Below are 17,964 nucleotides of genomic sequence, written 5' to 3' on the forward strand. Positions count from 1 at the left end.
AGCGGGCTCACAGAGTCCCCTCGGGACCTCCCAAGCCCGGGCTCCCGCCCAGACCGATAATAGCCAAGTTGCTTCACCACAGGGACAGAGATCTCCTCCTACGGAAGGCTCGGGAGGATGGCCCCTTTCAGATTGCGAACAGCAGGGTCACACTTTTTCCGGATTTCACCTTCGAGACACAGAAGCAGCGGGCCTCCTTCCTTACAATCAAAAAAGAGCTGCGGACTGAAGGGATTGCCTACTCCTTACTTTTCCCTGCCAGGCTGCGAGTGGTGGTAGACGACAAGGCGATCTTCTTTAGCACGTCGGCGGAGGCCTGGGACTGGTGGGAGACATACAAAGCTGGAACCGACGGAGCCAAGGCGCAAGAGGAACGGGAGAAGGAGCGAGAGCGCTCACCAGCACGGCTGCGGAAATCAAAGAGGCTGAAGAAGCGTGGAAGGGGGAGGCTGGGCCCGACGGCCTCCCAGACTGAAGCAGAACGGCAGGCCGCATTACTGGAAGTGGAGAAGCTTGGACGGGCAGAGGGCCCCGACTCCAGAGGGGCCACGGACTCGGACACTCATGTATCGGCCTCGGGCTCAGAGTCGGACCTCTCTGGGATTCATCGGACTGGAGGGCCGCTGGTGACACCGCAAACGGCGGACGAGATCCTGAATGTCTGAAATACTGGCAGAAGACAATGGGTAATGTTTGGGAGCTGGGAGGAGAACCCATGCCTGCGAGTATAGCGGGGACCGGGGCACACCAGGGAGCTCAGAGCGGGGAGGGCATGGGTAATTGGGGAGGGGGCAGGGAGCTAGGCGGCGCAGCCCCCCTCTGGCCGAGTCCGCGCTCCGTAGGCCCTTAAGGCACCCACAGCTGCGGCTGTGTAGTTGAGACCTGGGTCAATCAGGTATGGGAGTTTGGATGGGGACTGATATCATGATATTGGGGCCTGTTCTGGGGGAGGGGTGGGGTTCCACAGTTGGGGATTGTTTGTTCTTCTTGCAGGTGTTGACCCTGGGTACACCGTGGGTAGGACTGTTGGGATGTTTTGTTTTGTTCAGGGGGGGCACCACCACCACCGAAGGGCGAGAACTGGAGTGAGGGTTTCGACCGGATCACTGGGACAATGGCTAATGCGCAAAAGTTGAACTGTATTACCTGGAATGTGCGGGGCCTACATACTATGCAGCGCAGACACAAGGTACATGCCTATTTAGTACGAAGGGGAGTGCACATCGCAATGCTGCAGGAGACACATCTTACACGGCAGGAGGGGGCGGCGCTACAGAGGAGATGGCGGGGACAGGTTTTCCACACCAGCTATTCAGCTTATGCTAGGGGGGTACTAATATGGATTAGAGCAGGCACACCTTTCCAGCTTACGCGCCAATGGGTAGACCAGGAAGGGAGGTATGTGGTGGTGGAGGGGAAGCTGGAAGGTAGAGAGGTTATCTTAGCTAGTATATATGCCCCAAATGTGGACCAGCTGGCTTTCCTCGCAACGCTTTCGGGACAGCTAGCTCACTCCCTGGCGGGCCCGATCCTTCTGGGGGGCGACTTTAACTCCATTGCGGACCCCTCTTTGGATAGGTCTCACCCTCCCTTACACGATTCCCCGGTCCACAGGCTATCTAGAGGCAGAAGGGAGTGGCAAGAGAGCTGGGAACTTGTGGATGTCTGGCGCGGGCAGCACCCGACTGACCGGGACTACTCATTTTTCTCCGGGCTCCACGACTTACATGTCCGTCTGGACACGATACTCTGCTCCCGAGGGGTGCTGCCATACGTTACGGGGTCTGAGTACCTGACGAGAACGATTTCAGACCATAATCCGCTCCTGATCCAGCTAGCGTGGGTGGCGGAGCCACCCAGGGTCCCTACCTGGAAACTGCGGCCTGAGACCCTGGAAGACCCCCTCTTCGGGGCGGCCCTAGCGGAGGGGGTGGCTCAATACTTCGCGGAGAATGAAGGAACGGCGTCCACTAGGGCGACGGAGTGGGACGCCTTTAAAGTAGTGGTCAGGGGCATCTGTATTAGGGATTATGTGGGCGTGAGGAAGGTGTTGCTGGGCGATTTGGCCAAGGCGGATGCCAGGCTGAGGGAGGTGGAGAAGGAGCAGCCAGGGCGCCCAGAACTCCAGGAGACGCTCTGCTCGGCTAGGGAGGCAGTAGCCATTGAAGTGGAGAGGCTCCGAGCCTTCGACTATAAGCGTTATGTGCTGCGCTCCCACGTGGAAGGCGATAAGGCGGGCACCCTCCTAGCGTGGCTCTCGAACCCCACTCGACGATGCGCTCCCATACTCCAACTGAGGAATGCGGCGGGCGCGATGCAACACACTCAGCTGGGCATAGTCGACGGCTTCCAGGCGTATTACGAGGGACTGTAAGAGAGCTCCCCAGGCGACAGGACGGGGCTGGCGGAACCCTTCTTATCTGGATTGCCCCTGCCTCGGCTAGAGGCAGAACAGGCAAAGGATCTGGGCTCGGACATTGTGCTGGGGGAGATCAAGTCGGCGGTGCGGCGCATGGCACTGAACAAATCGCCGGGTATTGACGGGCTCCCCATAGAGTTCTATAGTAAGTACCTAGACGCTCTGGCACCGCGACTACTGAACGTATATAAAGAGGCCAAGGAAGCGGGCCGGCTACCTCAGTCAATGCGGGAGGCGTTAGTGGTTCCACTGCTGAAGCCCGGCAGAGAGAGTAGTGACCCCGCGTCCTATCGACCACTCTCCATGCTCACCGCAGATTATAAGATCCTGAGCTCCATACTAGCGGCGAGGCTCCTACCTCACATGACGAGCCTTGTGCACGAAGACCAGAACGGCTTTATACCGACGCGCAACACCACCATAAACGTCAGGAGGCTTGTCCGTCTCATGGACGGGCTGGACGGCGGGGCTGGGACGGAGCTGGTCCTCTCGGTCGACATTGAGAAAGCCTTCGACAGCCTGGAGTGGGACTACCTCTATGCTGTGATGGAGCGGTTTGGGCTAGGAACGGGCTATATTCATTGGACGAAGGTCCTATATGCGGAGGCGTTGGCGAGGGTGAGGGTAGGGTCGACGGTGTCCCTCCGCTACCCGGTAGAGCGCGGCACTCGGCAGGGCTGCTCCCTCTCGCCGCTTCTATTTGCGTTGGCTATAGAACGGCTGGCGGCTGAGGCCCGGACGGGACGGCATTTCCGTGGAGTGCGAGCCCGAGACGGACAGCATTTTATCTCGCTGTATGCCGATGATTTACTGCTATTCCTCCGCGACGGCGTTGAGGACCTGCAGGGAGCGGAAGCGTTGCTAGGAAGCTTCGGAGAACTGTCGGGCCTGAGGGTCAACTGGCCCAAGACGAGTCTGTTCCCGCTGCAGGAGGGCACAGCCCAGCCACAACACCGGTCAGAGGCGGCCTGGGAACCGGCCTGCATTAAGTACCTGGGGGTCCATATTTATCATACGGCGGAGGCCCTGTTTGAGGGCAACCTGGGGAGATGCGTGCGAGGACTGCGGGGCTGTATGGCCTTTTGGGCCACGTTGCCGCTATCGGTGGCGGGCCGGATCTCTTTGCTAAAGATGGTTGCCCTGCCGAGACTGTTGTACTACTTCCGGACGCTCCCGATCTGGCTACCCAGCTCCTTTTTTCGGCTGCTTAAGTCTCTGATAACGACGTTTATTTGGGGAGCGGGGCGATGCAGAGTGGCGCTCGCCACGCTTTCTCGCCCGAAAGATGAGGGGGGACTGGCGGTGCCAGATTTTGAGCTTTATTATCTAGCAGCCCAACTGCAGATCTTCACGCAGGAGGTAGCGAGAGTATATCGGGGCCCGGAGGACGACAGCTTGCGGGGAACACCCAGACACGTCCTAGCGTATATTACCCTCCAGCAGCGGCTGGACAGTCGGGATTTGTCGCTAGAACAGCGCACGTACCGACAATGCTGGAACAGAGTGCAGAGGAGGGCGGGGGTTCGGCGCCCATATGCACCGGAGATCCCTCTGGGCATGCTCACGGCCTTGCCACATGGCGGCGACTGGTCGCAGCTTCAGGGGTGGGAGGAGGCGGGAGTACAGGTGGTCGGGGACCTCTACGAAAATGGCGCGCTACTCCCGTTCCAGGAGTTAATGGACCGCTTTGATATCCCAAGAGGGGGATTTTTGCTTCATGCGGCAGTAACCAGAGCAATGCAGGCCCACTGGGGTGCTGGACTTGAGGAACCTGAGACGGCGGCGGCGTGCCAGTACACTATGATGGCGGCGGGCACGGTCAAGGCGGTAACGTGCCTATACAACCGAATGGTTAGAGAGACCGCTCCCCCTCTTACAACCCTAAAAGCCAAGTGGGAGGCGGACCTGGGTAAGGACATACCTGATACAACGTGGGCACAGCTTATCCGTAGGGCTCGCAACAGCACGAGAAACGCTCGATTCCAACTAATCCACTATTACATATTACACAGGGCGTACATGACCCCGGGAAGGATCAGGCGGTATTTCGGTGCGGCAACAGCGACCTGTCCCCGGTGCCCAGAGGAAGGGGCGGAATTAGTGCATATGCTATGGGCGTGCCCGGCCCTACGGGGTTACTGGCAGGAAATAGGGGAGGTGTTGAATGAGGTGACAGATAGGGCTATAGACTATGGACCGGCGGAATGCCTCTTGCACTGGTTTCCCCATACCCCCAAGACCAAACTCACGAGCAAGTTCATCGATATGGGGTTGATGGTGGCTAAGAGGGAGGTCACTAGGAACTGGAAGGCGAAGGTGGGACCAACTCCACGGAGGTGGCGACAGGAATTTCTAAAATGGGCGGCGGCTGACAGCACACATAGGTACCAGCTTGCGCGCAGGACCCCTAGCCAAACTGCGGCAGACACTGCGACCTCGTGGGAAGTGATGGTTCAAGCACTCAGAGATAGCGAGGCTAACGAGGAGGAGGAGGCCCCCGAAGAAGATAGGGTGGGGGAAGCTAGCTGAGCGCCCAGGAGCAGCAATTATGCAGGGGGGCTATTGCCAGTACTCCAGGAATATCCGCTAGAGAAGCCTTAGATGGGTGGTGGTGGGTGGGATGGGGCAAGGGGGGGGAGTTCTAGGATTAGCGCAGGGGGTGGGAGTTGGGGGTATTTGCGCACAGTTGGGTAGGACTATAAAAGTAGGCATGCACAAGATCCGAATGACAGCCACTCCTCTATCTCGAACGTCAGGCATGGAAGAGCAGAGACATCATCGCCGCCCAACCTCCGGGCTGTGGGCATAACGGCTGTGTACTGTCCGACAAACCACATTGTATAACTGCTCGCTCTTATGACGCTGTTTCTATATGTAAAGGCCTGTACAGGTATGCTTACAATAAAAATTATTTTTAAAAAATCAAAAAAAAAAAAATCAGGTCACCTGTTTTGTGGTCCATGCTACACACCCAATTAATAGGATGATTGGCCAAACACAGGGATACAGAAACGTGGCTTTAAATTTGTTATCAGTTCCTGGTGGTTTTCTGTATAACAATATGAAATGATGAGAGAAGAGGCTATCCAGTGTTTATCACTGGCAAACTAAAACAGCAGATCTGTTCCACATCGAGAGTACAGTTCTTACCGCTTCCTCGATCAGCAGGTGCTTGTACCTCCCAATGCCATGAGTAGGCCTGGACCTGTAATGCCTGCGACCACTCAGCCAATCGCCACCTTAGAGATGAAAGCAAAGAGAGTTTCTCCTTCAGTAAAAGTGCAACCAGTGCCATTTTAGTAAGTCAACATCGACGACCAAATGGAATTCAATGCAAGAATATTTGGTTATCCAAGTTCAATCAGATACTGACATTGCACAGCTTTTAAAGGGAAGCTCTCTTTCAGAATGCTTTGACGTCTTAAAAATGACCTTTCTTAAAAATTCTGCGCAACTCACAATTTTACCTCCAGTATTTATTCTCTTTCCTGCCCCTAGTACCACCAAACAACTACCTGTCTAGTCTCATGGATTAAAGGCTCACCTGAAAGAAAATGTACTCTTAGACTTCCAGTGCTCTGTTTAAACATTGCCACCACCTGGAAGTACAACCCTTTCCTTCCTGCAGTTGCACTAATCCCGCCCAACTATCCTTGAAATGCTCATCTGTCAATCGTGGACTACCACTCATAACAAGATCGGTCATTCAATGCCTTCAACAGGGGTCTATCTCAGACACATTTGAAAGCCCCTTCAAGACCCAATCAAATGTATGTTTGCGCAAGCAGCAGCACTGTCGTAAAAAGAAATTTGCTTACAACAAATACTATAACATGTAAAAAATGTCCTGAACTGGCAGATAATTAGGCAACTCTTGTTTTTGTGAGACCGATGCCATCAGCAGGAATGACAATCTGCGGTATTGCTGGGGAGACCAAGTTTAACTTTGCCGCTTCTAACCCTGCAAGTGCGAGTCCTCCTAATCAGCTCTTGGAACTGCTATTTTCTCAATTGTGAAGTAATCCAGAGAAAACATCCCAGGCCTTTTTTAATTTAAAATCCTAGGAAGACTCACCAAGCCCTACAATAATTGCTCCTCTGTTTGACTCCTTGAAGGACTCTTCATACCACATAAGATGGCCGGTCACTTACTGCCCATTTCTATGGGCTGCTACATGCCACAAGTAATATACCAAGCTTGGTGACATTTGTGTATTTCCTATGGGTTGCCTTCCTCCCAGGCCTCTGCCAACCACCACCGTGTGTATTCTAAAGCATATGTTAGACTTGATCCTCCCTGCACCTCAAAGGGCACCATAAATAATTTGCACTATCAGAGCGATCTCCACGGATGCTAGGCACACACTTGCACGGCCCCAACACTCAAGGAAAGCACAAAGCATAGAGAGGCCAGCGCATGATACCATGTAGGTTGTCGAGGAGCTTAACACAAGAACACCGCAAGAAAGCGCAAAGCACTAATGATTCAACTCTTGCACCCAGACCACCAGTTGGAGAGCTTAACATAACAACCGAAGAAAACATACAGCATGAAATGGTTGTTGTTAGACCCAAGACTACATGTAGGAGGGCTTAATGTAACAACACCCCAAAGAAAATACAACCTATGACAGGTCCACGTCATCAACCTAGAGCTTCTCTAGGTGGACTTATCTAGCAACACCTAAAATAATGGACGGAACAGCAGCCACTTGCAGAACTAAGACTGTATTTCATAGATCCGAACCTGTAAATACCACAAAAAACATAATGCATAGGTAGCCTGTTGATGAGCCTAACATGGCATCACCCCAAAAAGCCAAAGATAAAGCAATGCCAACCAATAAACTGAGGCCATAGATAGGTATGTCTTGCATGAAATATACCATGGTAGCAAAAAAGCAGAACAGGAGCACACACAGCTAATCCTATGCGGTCTCGTCTCATGCAAGTACAGTAAAAGTAGGTACAAGATACAACAGATCCATGGCAGAGACGATTCACTGTTGAGCTCAGTGTGGAAATGATGTCTTCAGTTGCAATACAATAAACTATCTTCCTTTCTGGTTAATTTGAACAAATTAGGTATTGAACTGGGCGGTAATGTAACTACTAGGGTTCTGCACCGTCAGGTCATCTTGCAAGTGGGTTTCAGTTGCATCCTACATATTAAAGATGCTTGTGAGACGGATAATTATACATGTAGAAAACCCCAGGAAAACGGTATTTACGATCATGTCTAAAGCAACTGTTCTCACTAAGAAACATACTTATTGAGCATTGGAAAGACATGCCTGTAACCCTAAAGAAATGCATTTTTAGTGCATTAACCCTCATGTTCGGGGAGCGGGGCACAGTAAATGCAGCTCCCCAGAATACAGTCTATGAATTCCAGTCGGGCCCGCAGGTGCAGCTCTCACAACAGAAGCTGACATTTTAGGCCCACTGCAGAAGGGGTGGTGAATGAGCTGGCACGTTCACCTGTCAATAGCGTTACTGACCACGAAGCCAGTCAATAATGCAACCTATTGGCAAAGACACTCCTTGTGCACAATCTTCTCTGGCTCAGGCCCATACGAGGGCAAAGGCCAACAGTGTGGGCTGCTGCACGATCAGTATTGCTACATTATTTATGACAGACTTGTATTTAACTTAGGTCATGTGTTTTCTAAAAAACTGCCCTCATTCTGAGACACTTTCTAATTCATAGCCCTGTGCTTTAAAAGTGGTAACTAAACAATAAAATAAACTCCACTTGCAAGCTCTGCAGCTGCACAACCCCCTGAAGAGAATTAGAACCAGTCGCAAGTAGCTAGAATTCAGAAGGACAAATAAACACCGGCTATTCCCTAAATCTTGATCAACAACCTCACGGGCCACAAGTTCCTTGGTGTGTACAGGCGGTTGTGGCATACTGCAGCACGTGTAACATGCTGCTGCATCAGGCCTGGAGCACGTCTCTAGGTCTCATGTACCTCATCAAAACACCTCACTCATAGTGGAGGCCTCCAGCAACCACTCGCACCCAGCACCTCCACCAACATCTTCATCCAGCCTTCACACAATAAATAAAATAACAAATTACTAAATCAACACTACGTGCTCTGAAGCCCCGCAAGGGGTACTTCAGCGCTATAGAGATGCTACAATGCAATGCTACTAAGGGTGTGCATGGTAGCGCAGCAACCCAGGACTACTTTAGGACTGTGACAGTGGATTTATATTTTGTGCTTTAAAATACTAATTTCCAAATTATAGTTCACGTTTCTAACAAAGGGTTCTTTTAAACCAATCACTCAAGCTTACTATACCTGCTGAGCTGACAGGAAGCTGCTTCTGTGCGGATAATCTAGTAAGAAAGACAATAAAACGCAATAAATATCTTAGACCTGGTAGCTATGAGACAGCACATGCCAAACACTGCAGGCCAAAGCTTAGTAAATCAGCCTCCCTGCCGGCCACTGCTTGAGAGCACAAAGGAATGAACCCTTTTACGGTCTCCAGGGACCACTTCCGGGCAGCGCAGGAAGAAGCGTAATCAATACCGGGGTTGTCTCTGCAGCGCGCGGGCTGGTCTCCACAGAAACCGGTCAGAGTAGCTCTGCGAGCTCAGGCGGTGCGGGCCCACCTTCTAATGTCTTTCAGCCGGATACACTGGCAGCCGGCCAGGGCTGGTGGAGGAGGCCGGCACTGACAGGCCATTCCTGGCACGGGGAGGTGGGGCAGGGGTAGGCTGGCCAATATGGGGCTAGCAGCGCACTCTGTGCTGAGAGTGTCAGGCTGGGAGTGGGACTTGGGACTGGGAGGAGGAGATATGGCACAGCCAGGGGCGCAACTAGACCCTAACTTACGGGTGATAGTTCGCACTTTACAAATGTGGATTATTATTATTATTATTATTATTATTATTATTATAGCACCTTTCTAACAAACATTTCATTTTTTTATAGCACTACTCATAGTTTACTCACACTAAGTTCTGTGATCTGCACGGTACATGTTCTTTGTAGCAGGCACATTATCCTCTGCACTGTGTGGATGACAGGAGGGCCCATGTGAGTGCACAGTGAGCGATGCAACAGTGCGAGAGTAGGGTAAGAGGAGTGACTGTAGGGTGTGTACGGTGACCATAGGAATTTGGGTGCAGATGTAAGTGCAGAGTGGGACAAATGAATGAATGGTTAGTGATGGGCTTGTTTGATTGAGATTGCAGATTGAGCAGTGAGGCAGATAGGTGAGTGAAGTGTCACATGAGTGCAGGGTGAGTAGCGTGCTTGTGTGACTGCAGGATGAGGTAAAGGGTGAACAGCGCACATGCATTATGAGTGCAGAGTCATCACTATGAGTGCAGGGTGAATAGTGTGAGTGCATGGTAATCAGTGTGAGTGCATTTTGAGTGTGAAAGTGAAGGGCAAGATTGAGGAATAAGTCATCTGAATGCAGGGTGCATTCCCAAACACTTTAAGTAACTCAGCATGTTATTGACAGCGGCCTACAGTTTCAGATACAAGTTAAACTATTGCTATTATGGCATTAATTAGGGTTTGAGGGTAGAGGGAATAAATAATATTCCGATCCTGCAACTAACTTCCAGTCTTATGATTAGGGTACCCACCTCATTCTTTTGATGTCCAAGACGGTACAAAAATAATAAGTCACCTAAAGCCGTATTTTAAGCACTTATCTGTGTATACTTTTATCACCAAATATAACTAGCAGGCACTTTTAATTCTGTTCTAGGGCAGCCCCAATAATATATGATTAATATTTAAAGGGAACAAAGAGAAAAGTCACATTACAAATGAATATATACTATTTGATTTATAAGCCTATTTAGTGTCAAGACAAGGTCTTTGCAGGCTCTTCAAACTACACATGGCTGGCATTTTTCATTTGGCAACCCTACTTTATATTTGTTTTCATAAAATGCATTTTCACACTACCGCAGGAAAAGTAAAATTCAAATGTAAGGAATTGGCAGAGTGGCAGCCCAGGGGATACTGGAACCAGAAAAAAAGAAGCCTTGGTAACCAGTTAACAAAAGGTATGTAAATCCACAAAGCCAGTTTTTCTGAGGGTCCCAGAATACATTACAAGGTGGGTGTGTACCAAAGCCCTACTCTGACACATCCTGGTTATTTCAACCAAACAGTGATACTGAACTTTGTTGTATTTACTGCACCGGTCGACGTTTACCAACATTATTTTTGCCAAGATCAACAAGCTGGAATTCGAGCATAGCTAAAAAGTAACATCCTGAGTTTGTAAACCACAGAGTAAGGAAAGGCCAAATTATTACAGCGTGATACCTCGTTTTAAAAACAGAATGAATTTTTAATGGTGCACCCGATAAGTACAGCACAATGTGGTATGGGTGCTTATGAAATGCCGTATCAGCACCAGGAATGGAGCAAGAGTTATACACAGGCGCTAAGATGTGAGCAGTGAGACATCAGTCACTAGTCTCATCCCTTTGGGGCCCTAGAAAATGCACCTGTTTCACTCTGGAAGGGGGAGATGAAAGGCACATTTTTGTCCCAAGCAAACTCTAGGAAGACTCATATAGTACTGGAAATGGAAAACATTTACTCCGGGAACCCATAAATTGGGGGTTAAGGTGTGGCAGAGGAAAAGGAGTCGAGAAACGAGGGGCGGAGCTTGAAAAGCAGAGTCTGACAGTCAACTTATACATACTTTTTTTTAATCTGCTGCAAAATAATTGGGAAGAAGTACAAATGTGACAGCAAATCTGTTCTTAATGAATTGGTCACAAACAGGCAGTTTTTTTAAAATATCTTACAGGATTAAGACACCTGATACAGAGATCTCTGCGTGTCCAGCAGTTTTGAGGAGATTGTAATGGTGGTAAAAAAACTCTGGTGGTTAATGCAGTTCTGGGAGAGTTCTGTGTTTTGTCCAATCACAGTTTTCAGCCACAAAGTAGCGTAGAGGGTTAATGTGCCTGCTGCAAAGCAGATCATGTAATACCCAGATCACAGAGTTGGATATTAAGACCTTTTTGTGACTTCCAGTTCATAAAATGCAATCCTAATATAGAACAGTGAACTATTTATCAGCATCAAAGAGTTGAATGCAAACTGTAAATCAAGGGTTTAGATCTTTTTTGGGTTTTTCTCTCAATATGTTGTTATTCTAAAACTTCAAAGAAGGGAATGAATGGTCTTGTTAGTACGGACAACCCCAATCACTGCAATACATTTTAAATCCTAACATTGTGTTTCTCTCAGCCAGACACTCTTAGCATGGAATATCTACAAGTATGGACAATATGTGATGCCTACACATTGTAACTCCTGTTTTCAGTAACATTTCCTGTACATTGATTTACACACGTGTATGATTTATTGTGTCTCTGAGTGTGATGTAAAGTGTGCCCACACCCTACACGGGGAGGAGTAGCACTATAATAGAACTAATTTAAAAAAAAAAATTAGTTGGTGCCATTTAAGATTAGTGTAATTACTCATACACTGATGCCTCTTGCATTCTTGCATCGTGCAGATGTTTAAATATGGTGGTTGAACAAAGTCAAAAACGTGACCCCAAGTCATATTTTCTCTAAAGTACTTGTGCAGTGATAAGGTATGAATGAGCCTTTGCTTCCTTCTACTACATTGGCACCAAGGTGTTTGGCTCCAGGTGGCTCCCAGCCAGGATAATACTTGAACAAAAGAAGGGCTGATGGCCCTTTAAACCATTCCTTTTTTGGGAGCCCTGCTGGAAGTGAAAATAAGAAAGACCTTCACTAACTGAACCAAACAAAATGCAGACAACGTGTGCGGACACTGCTGAATGTGTCCCATGTCAGAAAATGACACCAGGACAAACTTAGGAGATTTACCTGGGGGCTCATAAGTATCTGCTGAACCGGGATCCGTCACAATTCTCCTACTTTCTAGCACTGGTTGTACTTTTGAATTTCAGAATTTAACCCAGATACTTTAGAAAGGGCCCTCTCTAACCTGTCGGCAGTTTAGAATAGAAGGCAAGAACAGATACAAGGAGACAGATTTAGGCAAAGAGTATCCTAGAAGGCAGGGGCATAGCTTAGTCAGTCTGATTCAGAGGGGGTGAATCGCAAATTTACCAACTAAAAACACAGTATGCCGAGGGGTGGCGGGATGACTAAGGTTTGGGATACACTGTTTCTACGAGGAACAGGTTCAATACTTATTTGCATTAGGTAGGCCTCTGTCTAAGTTGCTTCAGAAAAAAATACAAGTTAAAATGTTTTACTCAAAACGAGGATGACAAGAATATCCAACAAAGGCATAGATGAGCCAACTCAGGGCCCACAGACCCAACTCTCAAGCCAAAAATGCCTTTATTTGGGGAGGTGTAACATCCCAAACACCCCCTGAAGCTACTCCCCTGGCAACAGGCCATGATCAACGTTGTGTACAAAGGGTACAAAATTTAACACTAATTTTTCAAAATGTTGGCTGTTTGCATGAAGCTCCATCGTGTATGTTAACTTACCTAGAAAGTGCTGCTGCTGGTCCAAAAATGATTTCACTTGTTAAGCGCAGTGCCTAAAACAAAAGAAACTTTTTTAGAACATATGTCTATTAAAATAGCTTTGCAGAATTGAACGATATTGCCCCCGGATAATTGACTTGGTCACCCATCATACTGTGACAAAATGTAACTAGATGATTCAATAGCATGAAGAGTGCACTGTAACCGTGTAATTTATTACTTCTTATTGTGTCTATGTAAATTTATCTTGCATATTCGGTGTTAAAGCACTATCCCGGTGAACATAAGACACTTTGTCTCAAGTAAGAAAAACAAGCAACAATTTTTCTCCTATTGTGACACCTTTAAAATTGTCTCCCTGAAAAGTTGAAATATGGTATAGAAATCGAGGTAAGTCACTTGCATCTATGGAAAATTGATCTATCTAAAGGGAAGATGCACAGATTCATAATTCCTGAAAAACAGCCCCAACAACCAAGGTAGTCAGGACCCTCTCAAGGTACAGAAAATGCTATTTTAGGCATTCAGTTAGCTGAGGCAGAAGGAAAAACTTATCAGGTGAAACAAGGCTGCTACTGTGTGAGAGTCTGCTTTGTTCACAGAGAATCACTATGAATCATTTCGACTTAAATTAACCCTGAAAACATGGATTGACAAACATTTAACACTAACATTGGAACACATCTGGGCAACAAATGTACTACTTCATGCACATAAAGAGATGGACCTAGTAGATTTTCTGTAGCCTAAAAAAATAGGTATTTACATTATTTAAAAGGCAAATAACACAGACCAATTGCCATGGATGCCAATAGTGCAGCTGAAATCATCGAACTGATTTTAGAACTATGAATAGAAGACCAGGAGTAACAGAGGTGATGGATGAGAGGGAACCAAATCACATATTTGATGCATCCTTCAAATGTCTATGCTATGTTGTCAAACTAAAAGCAGAAAGGGCACAAACACAGATTTTTCTTAAAACCAAAGCAGTGGACATATTTGTAGGCCTTTAACTTGGCTCCCAACCCTGAAGGAAAGAGCAGCAAATGGTCAAGGGGATGTGTATTGAAAGCCACATGCCAAACATTACAGTGTGATGGAAATGCTGGCAGACATAGGGGCTAAGGTGCCTATGCAGCGCACCAACAGGTGATATGCACTGCAGGGCAAGTATCTGGGTTGAAGGTAGACTGAAGCCCAGAAGCCACACAGTGCTGAAACTATTATGTAGGCACAGAGTTAAATAACCTTCTGAATCTCGGATGTCTAAATATTGCGCTCAGAGTAGAGTTCAAAACATTTAAAAGTCTGCCCCTCTGTGAGCCCAGGGACCTGCCACCATGGTTTATCTGTATGAAAACTCACTGATTAATCATATTAGACATGGCTGCTCAAGGGACTCTGGCAGGGGTGTAGTTTGGTGTCAGTGTTTTGTACGCATCCTGGACATCAGTATACCTGTTTGGTACACAGAATATACAATTTGATTATCACAATGAAGTAAAAGGTCACTTCCACTCTCAGAAAACAGCTACCCTTCAGCCACATTCAGACCGCATTTTTGCCTTTCATTATGTACAGGACTGCAGCTTTCAGCCGTATTTGCTCTATACATGTATCACACATGCATACATTACTGGATTCCTTCAACAACCAATGGGATGATTTAAAAAACAGGTTTCGCAAAATTGTGTTTCCTCGAGTTAACACACAATCTAAATTCCAGATTCTGTAATCTTCAAATATGAATCTTGTACAGGAGACTGCATACAATGCTATACCAATCAAGCCCCTACAAAGGTTCTGCTTAGATCTACTTTTAGATGGATTCGGAGAAAGGCTTTCTAAAGCATGAAAAGCTAGAAACCTATGACCCTGAGCCACGAAACAAAAGAGGTTCACCGTGGACAGTTAATCCCATATTTTTTTTATGCTCTGAGACATGGCCAGGATGTGATCTCAGAATTCACAATCAATTAATCAGCAGGATTTAGGTGTCATCTCATCCAGCGCAAACATCTCAGCTTTAGTATATACAAGGTTCTCCTCTATTCAAAGGTAAATGTGGTTGAGGAATCTAACAGTGTTTGAGTGACTACGTCCAGGCGGCAGAGAACACGATTGTCATGCGTGTACATTTGAAATTGAATTCTGTTTCCCTAGCACTTGTAACAGTTCGAGCAAGCTGGTGTTGATCACAAACGACAACGAGGAGCCCTGAGATCCATAGCAAGTGACCTTATGAGGCACTGGGAGAGAAACTTGATATGCATCTGAAGACTTTTATCTGTGAGGAGGAATCAATCCATTTTAAGGGACAGCCTACTCATGTTTTTTCCTTTCATAAGTAAATTATGGGCGGTCCATGCATTGTATGCCGTCGAAAGCATAATAGAGAGGCAAGCAGCTGCATAATGAAGTGATGAGCATGTCCTTCAATATAGCCAATGTATTTCGAAAAGTAATCTGAGCAGGTCCCACACTGTTCTCAATAAATTCCATTTGAGAGTTGGAACTGCTCAGATACAGTACCCACTGGTGATTATAGGCATAGAGTGGGTATATGTATGGAGTGGGGTTAGGGGGGTTGTCGAGGCTGTACCATACAGCAGTATATGTGCAGTAGAGCCATATAAACCAAGACAGGAGTTCCTTCGTGGAGCATTTCAATGAAGTAGATTCCAAATGATACGGAAATTAAATTGAGATGGAATACAGAGATTACTCTTTGAATCTACTGCTGCATCTATAGAATTCATTTTGGTAGGACACTTGTACTGACCAAGGAGACTGAAATGTAATAGGTTATCAGATGTAAAGAGAAAGGTAGGACCAACACTTGGATTTGGAAATATGCCAGCCAATCGATATTCACAAACGGTTCAATCTCTCTAAAAGTGATGCGGGGCAGTGCTCGAGTAAAAACACTCCTGTAGGACGATGGCTGACAGATACAACACATTAACAAAGGCTCTGTAAGATTACGATAAAGTTCTGCGTACACATGTCCAAAATATAGTCAGTGACTGTCCCCAAAGGAATGGCTAGCTGGGGGTCATCATCGGGACCAAACATTAAGATGGCAGTAGATTTCAACAGTGCATGAAGCAAACTCAGAGAGCACACAGGTGCCGGTGCAATTTTAAGTCCAAGGGTGTGAAATACCTCCAAGTCTAGGCATAACAGAGACACAGTCTGGACGGTGGTGGTTGGTAAATGAGTCAAGAGTTGTTGACACTTGAGCACTGAGCTGCCTCACTTTAAAAAAAAATCAGCATCTTTTGTGTATATTCACATTTCTTTCGAATGAATGCTGTCTCGGTTTGTACATTATTTACCCAGTTCCACAGGCGTGCCACGCCTTTTCACATATGATTTGAGTGGACTCCTCAGCCAGTTCCCTTTCTTTTTACCCAACACCTTGTCCATGCTTGGATTCTGAGCCATTACAGTGTTAACAATTGAAACTGCAACTCCCAGAATGCAACGCAAGCTTAACTCAGAGGTTCGGACTGGCTTCCTACATAACACACAATATTTTGGCAGATGTCTGTGCGGCTTGCTTTCGAAGAGGGGTGAGATTACAGCGCCCACCTACCGCATCTCTCCCCCATTGTCTCTCGCCCCACACTCCCCTCGCCTGGGCCCTCATCCTTACCGCTGCCTTGGCCGCATTCATCCTGCACGGTGGCCAGGCCGACCCCTTCGATCTGCGGTCTTCTCCTGCCCGTTCACCTCTGCACAGACCTCGGCATGGGGGACAGGAAGTGCGGGAACGCTCTGTCCGCTGCTCCTCCCTCCACGCGAGCCGAGCACATCTAGTTCCGGGAACAGAAGTTCCTAGGAGGAGCTTAGAATCAGACAACAGTAAACATGTCATTGCAAATCTCAGACCCGGTAGTATTTAGAATCCGGTGGCTTTCGAGCCCTGTATTCATGTCCTCAGCACCACTGATCGATTTCTGAATACTATTAGTGTAAATGAAGTTAAGGTGATACATGTCGTTTCTGTTTATATTTCACATGCTTTAATAAGGCATTCCCTAAGAGTGTTACCTATTTCGAGAATGTTGTGTTACAGTATTTTTTCAGGAAGCATTTTATTCTTGTATAGTGCCTGATTTGAACTGAATCACACCAGGCAGGGCTCAAGTCCTCATAAAACTGGTGGGGGAATAACCAAGTTAGGCGGTATGCAAGTGACATCGTGGCCCGTGACATCGCAATTAGCATCTCAGAAAGTGGCATCACAACCCATGACATCACAGGAAGGGACATCACAAGAAGTAACATCAGAGTTTAAAACCTAACACGCATGTGTAGCAGGTCTATCATGAGTACATTTGAGGCCATTACAATATTTAGCAAATTAGATTTTGCTGTTGGAGTTGTGCCAAAAAAGATATGCAAAATCTGGGCCTTAACGTATACATTTATTTTTTAAAACCCTGCCACAAAGTAATTGGCAACAAGGAAAAACGTGGCAGTAAATCTGTTCTGCTTAATTTGTTGCAAATTCTGGAAATATCTTATGGGGTTAAGGCACCTGCTGCATAGATCTTTGTATGCCCACTAAATCTCAGAGAATAATAATATTGGTAAAATAACCCTACAGGTTAATGCACTTGCTGGAGAGATCTTTGTTTTGTCTAATCTCAGTTTTGAATCATAGTAGCACAGAGGGTTAATATGTCTCCTGCAAAGCATATCGGGTGTACGCAGTGACGGATTTTTAGTTTATGTAGATTGGTAAATGGGTTACTGCTTTTAACACAGAGATTCTTTTGTTACTTGCAGTTAATACATTATACTCATTCTAATATAGCACAGTAAGCTATGAAGGGTATGTGACTCTTACATCTTGTAACCCTCACTGTCTTTAACCTTTTCATCTCAGATCTCTCTGCGAAATTGAACCACTGCAATGCCCACCCACCAAAACTTGGTGATTTACAGCTCACTCATTTGGCCTATGCAGATGACATTGTCCTCCTGAGCCTATCAAAGGTGGGGCTAGCCAGATTAGTAACGGAACTGTCAGC

At 47.1% G+C, this 17,964-nt stretch overlaps 1 protein-coding gene across 1 annotated transcript in view; it reads right to left on the bottom strand.

Moving 5' to 3' along the window:
- Positions 1-16,736, bottom strand: part of MRPL48 (mitochondrial ribosomal protein L48) — a 51,365-nt gene extending 34,629 nt beyond the window's left edge. Inside the window, exons 1-4 of the mRNA XM_086933837.1 lie at positions 16,581-16,736; positions 12,920-12,972; positions 8,731-8,768; positions 5,570-5,658 (exon numbers count right to left, since the gene is read on the bottom strand). Coding sequence (XP_086789963.1) covers positions 5,570-5,658; positions 8,731-8,768; positions 12,920-12,972; positions 16,581-16,601 — 201 coding nt within the window. The 5' untranslated portion in view covers positions 16,602-16,736. The remainder of the gene's footprint in view (positions 1-5,569; positions 5,659-8,730; positions 8,769-12,919; positions 12,973-16,580) is intronic.
- Between the last annotated feature and the right edge of the window lie 1,228 nt (positions 16,737-17,964).

This window comes from Lissotriton vulgaris, chromosome 8 (assembly GCF_964263255.1).
Source record: "Lissotriton vulgaris chromosome 8, aLisVul1.2, whole genome shotgun sequence".
In the NCBI taxonomy this organism is placed as follows: domain Eukaryota; kingdom Metazoa; phylum Chordata; class Amphibia; order Caudata; family Salamandridae; genus Lissotriton; species Lissotriton vulgaris.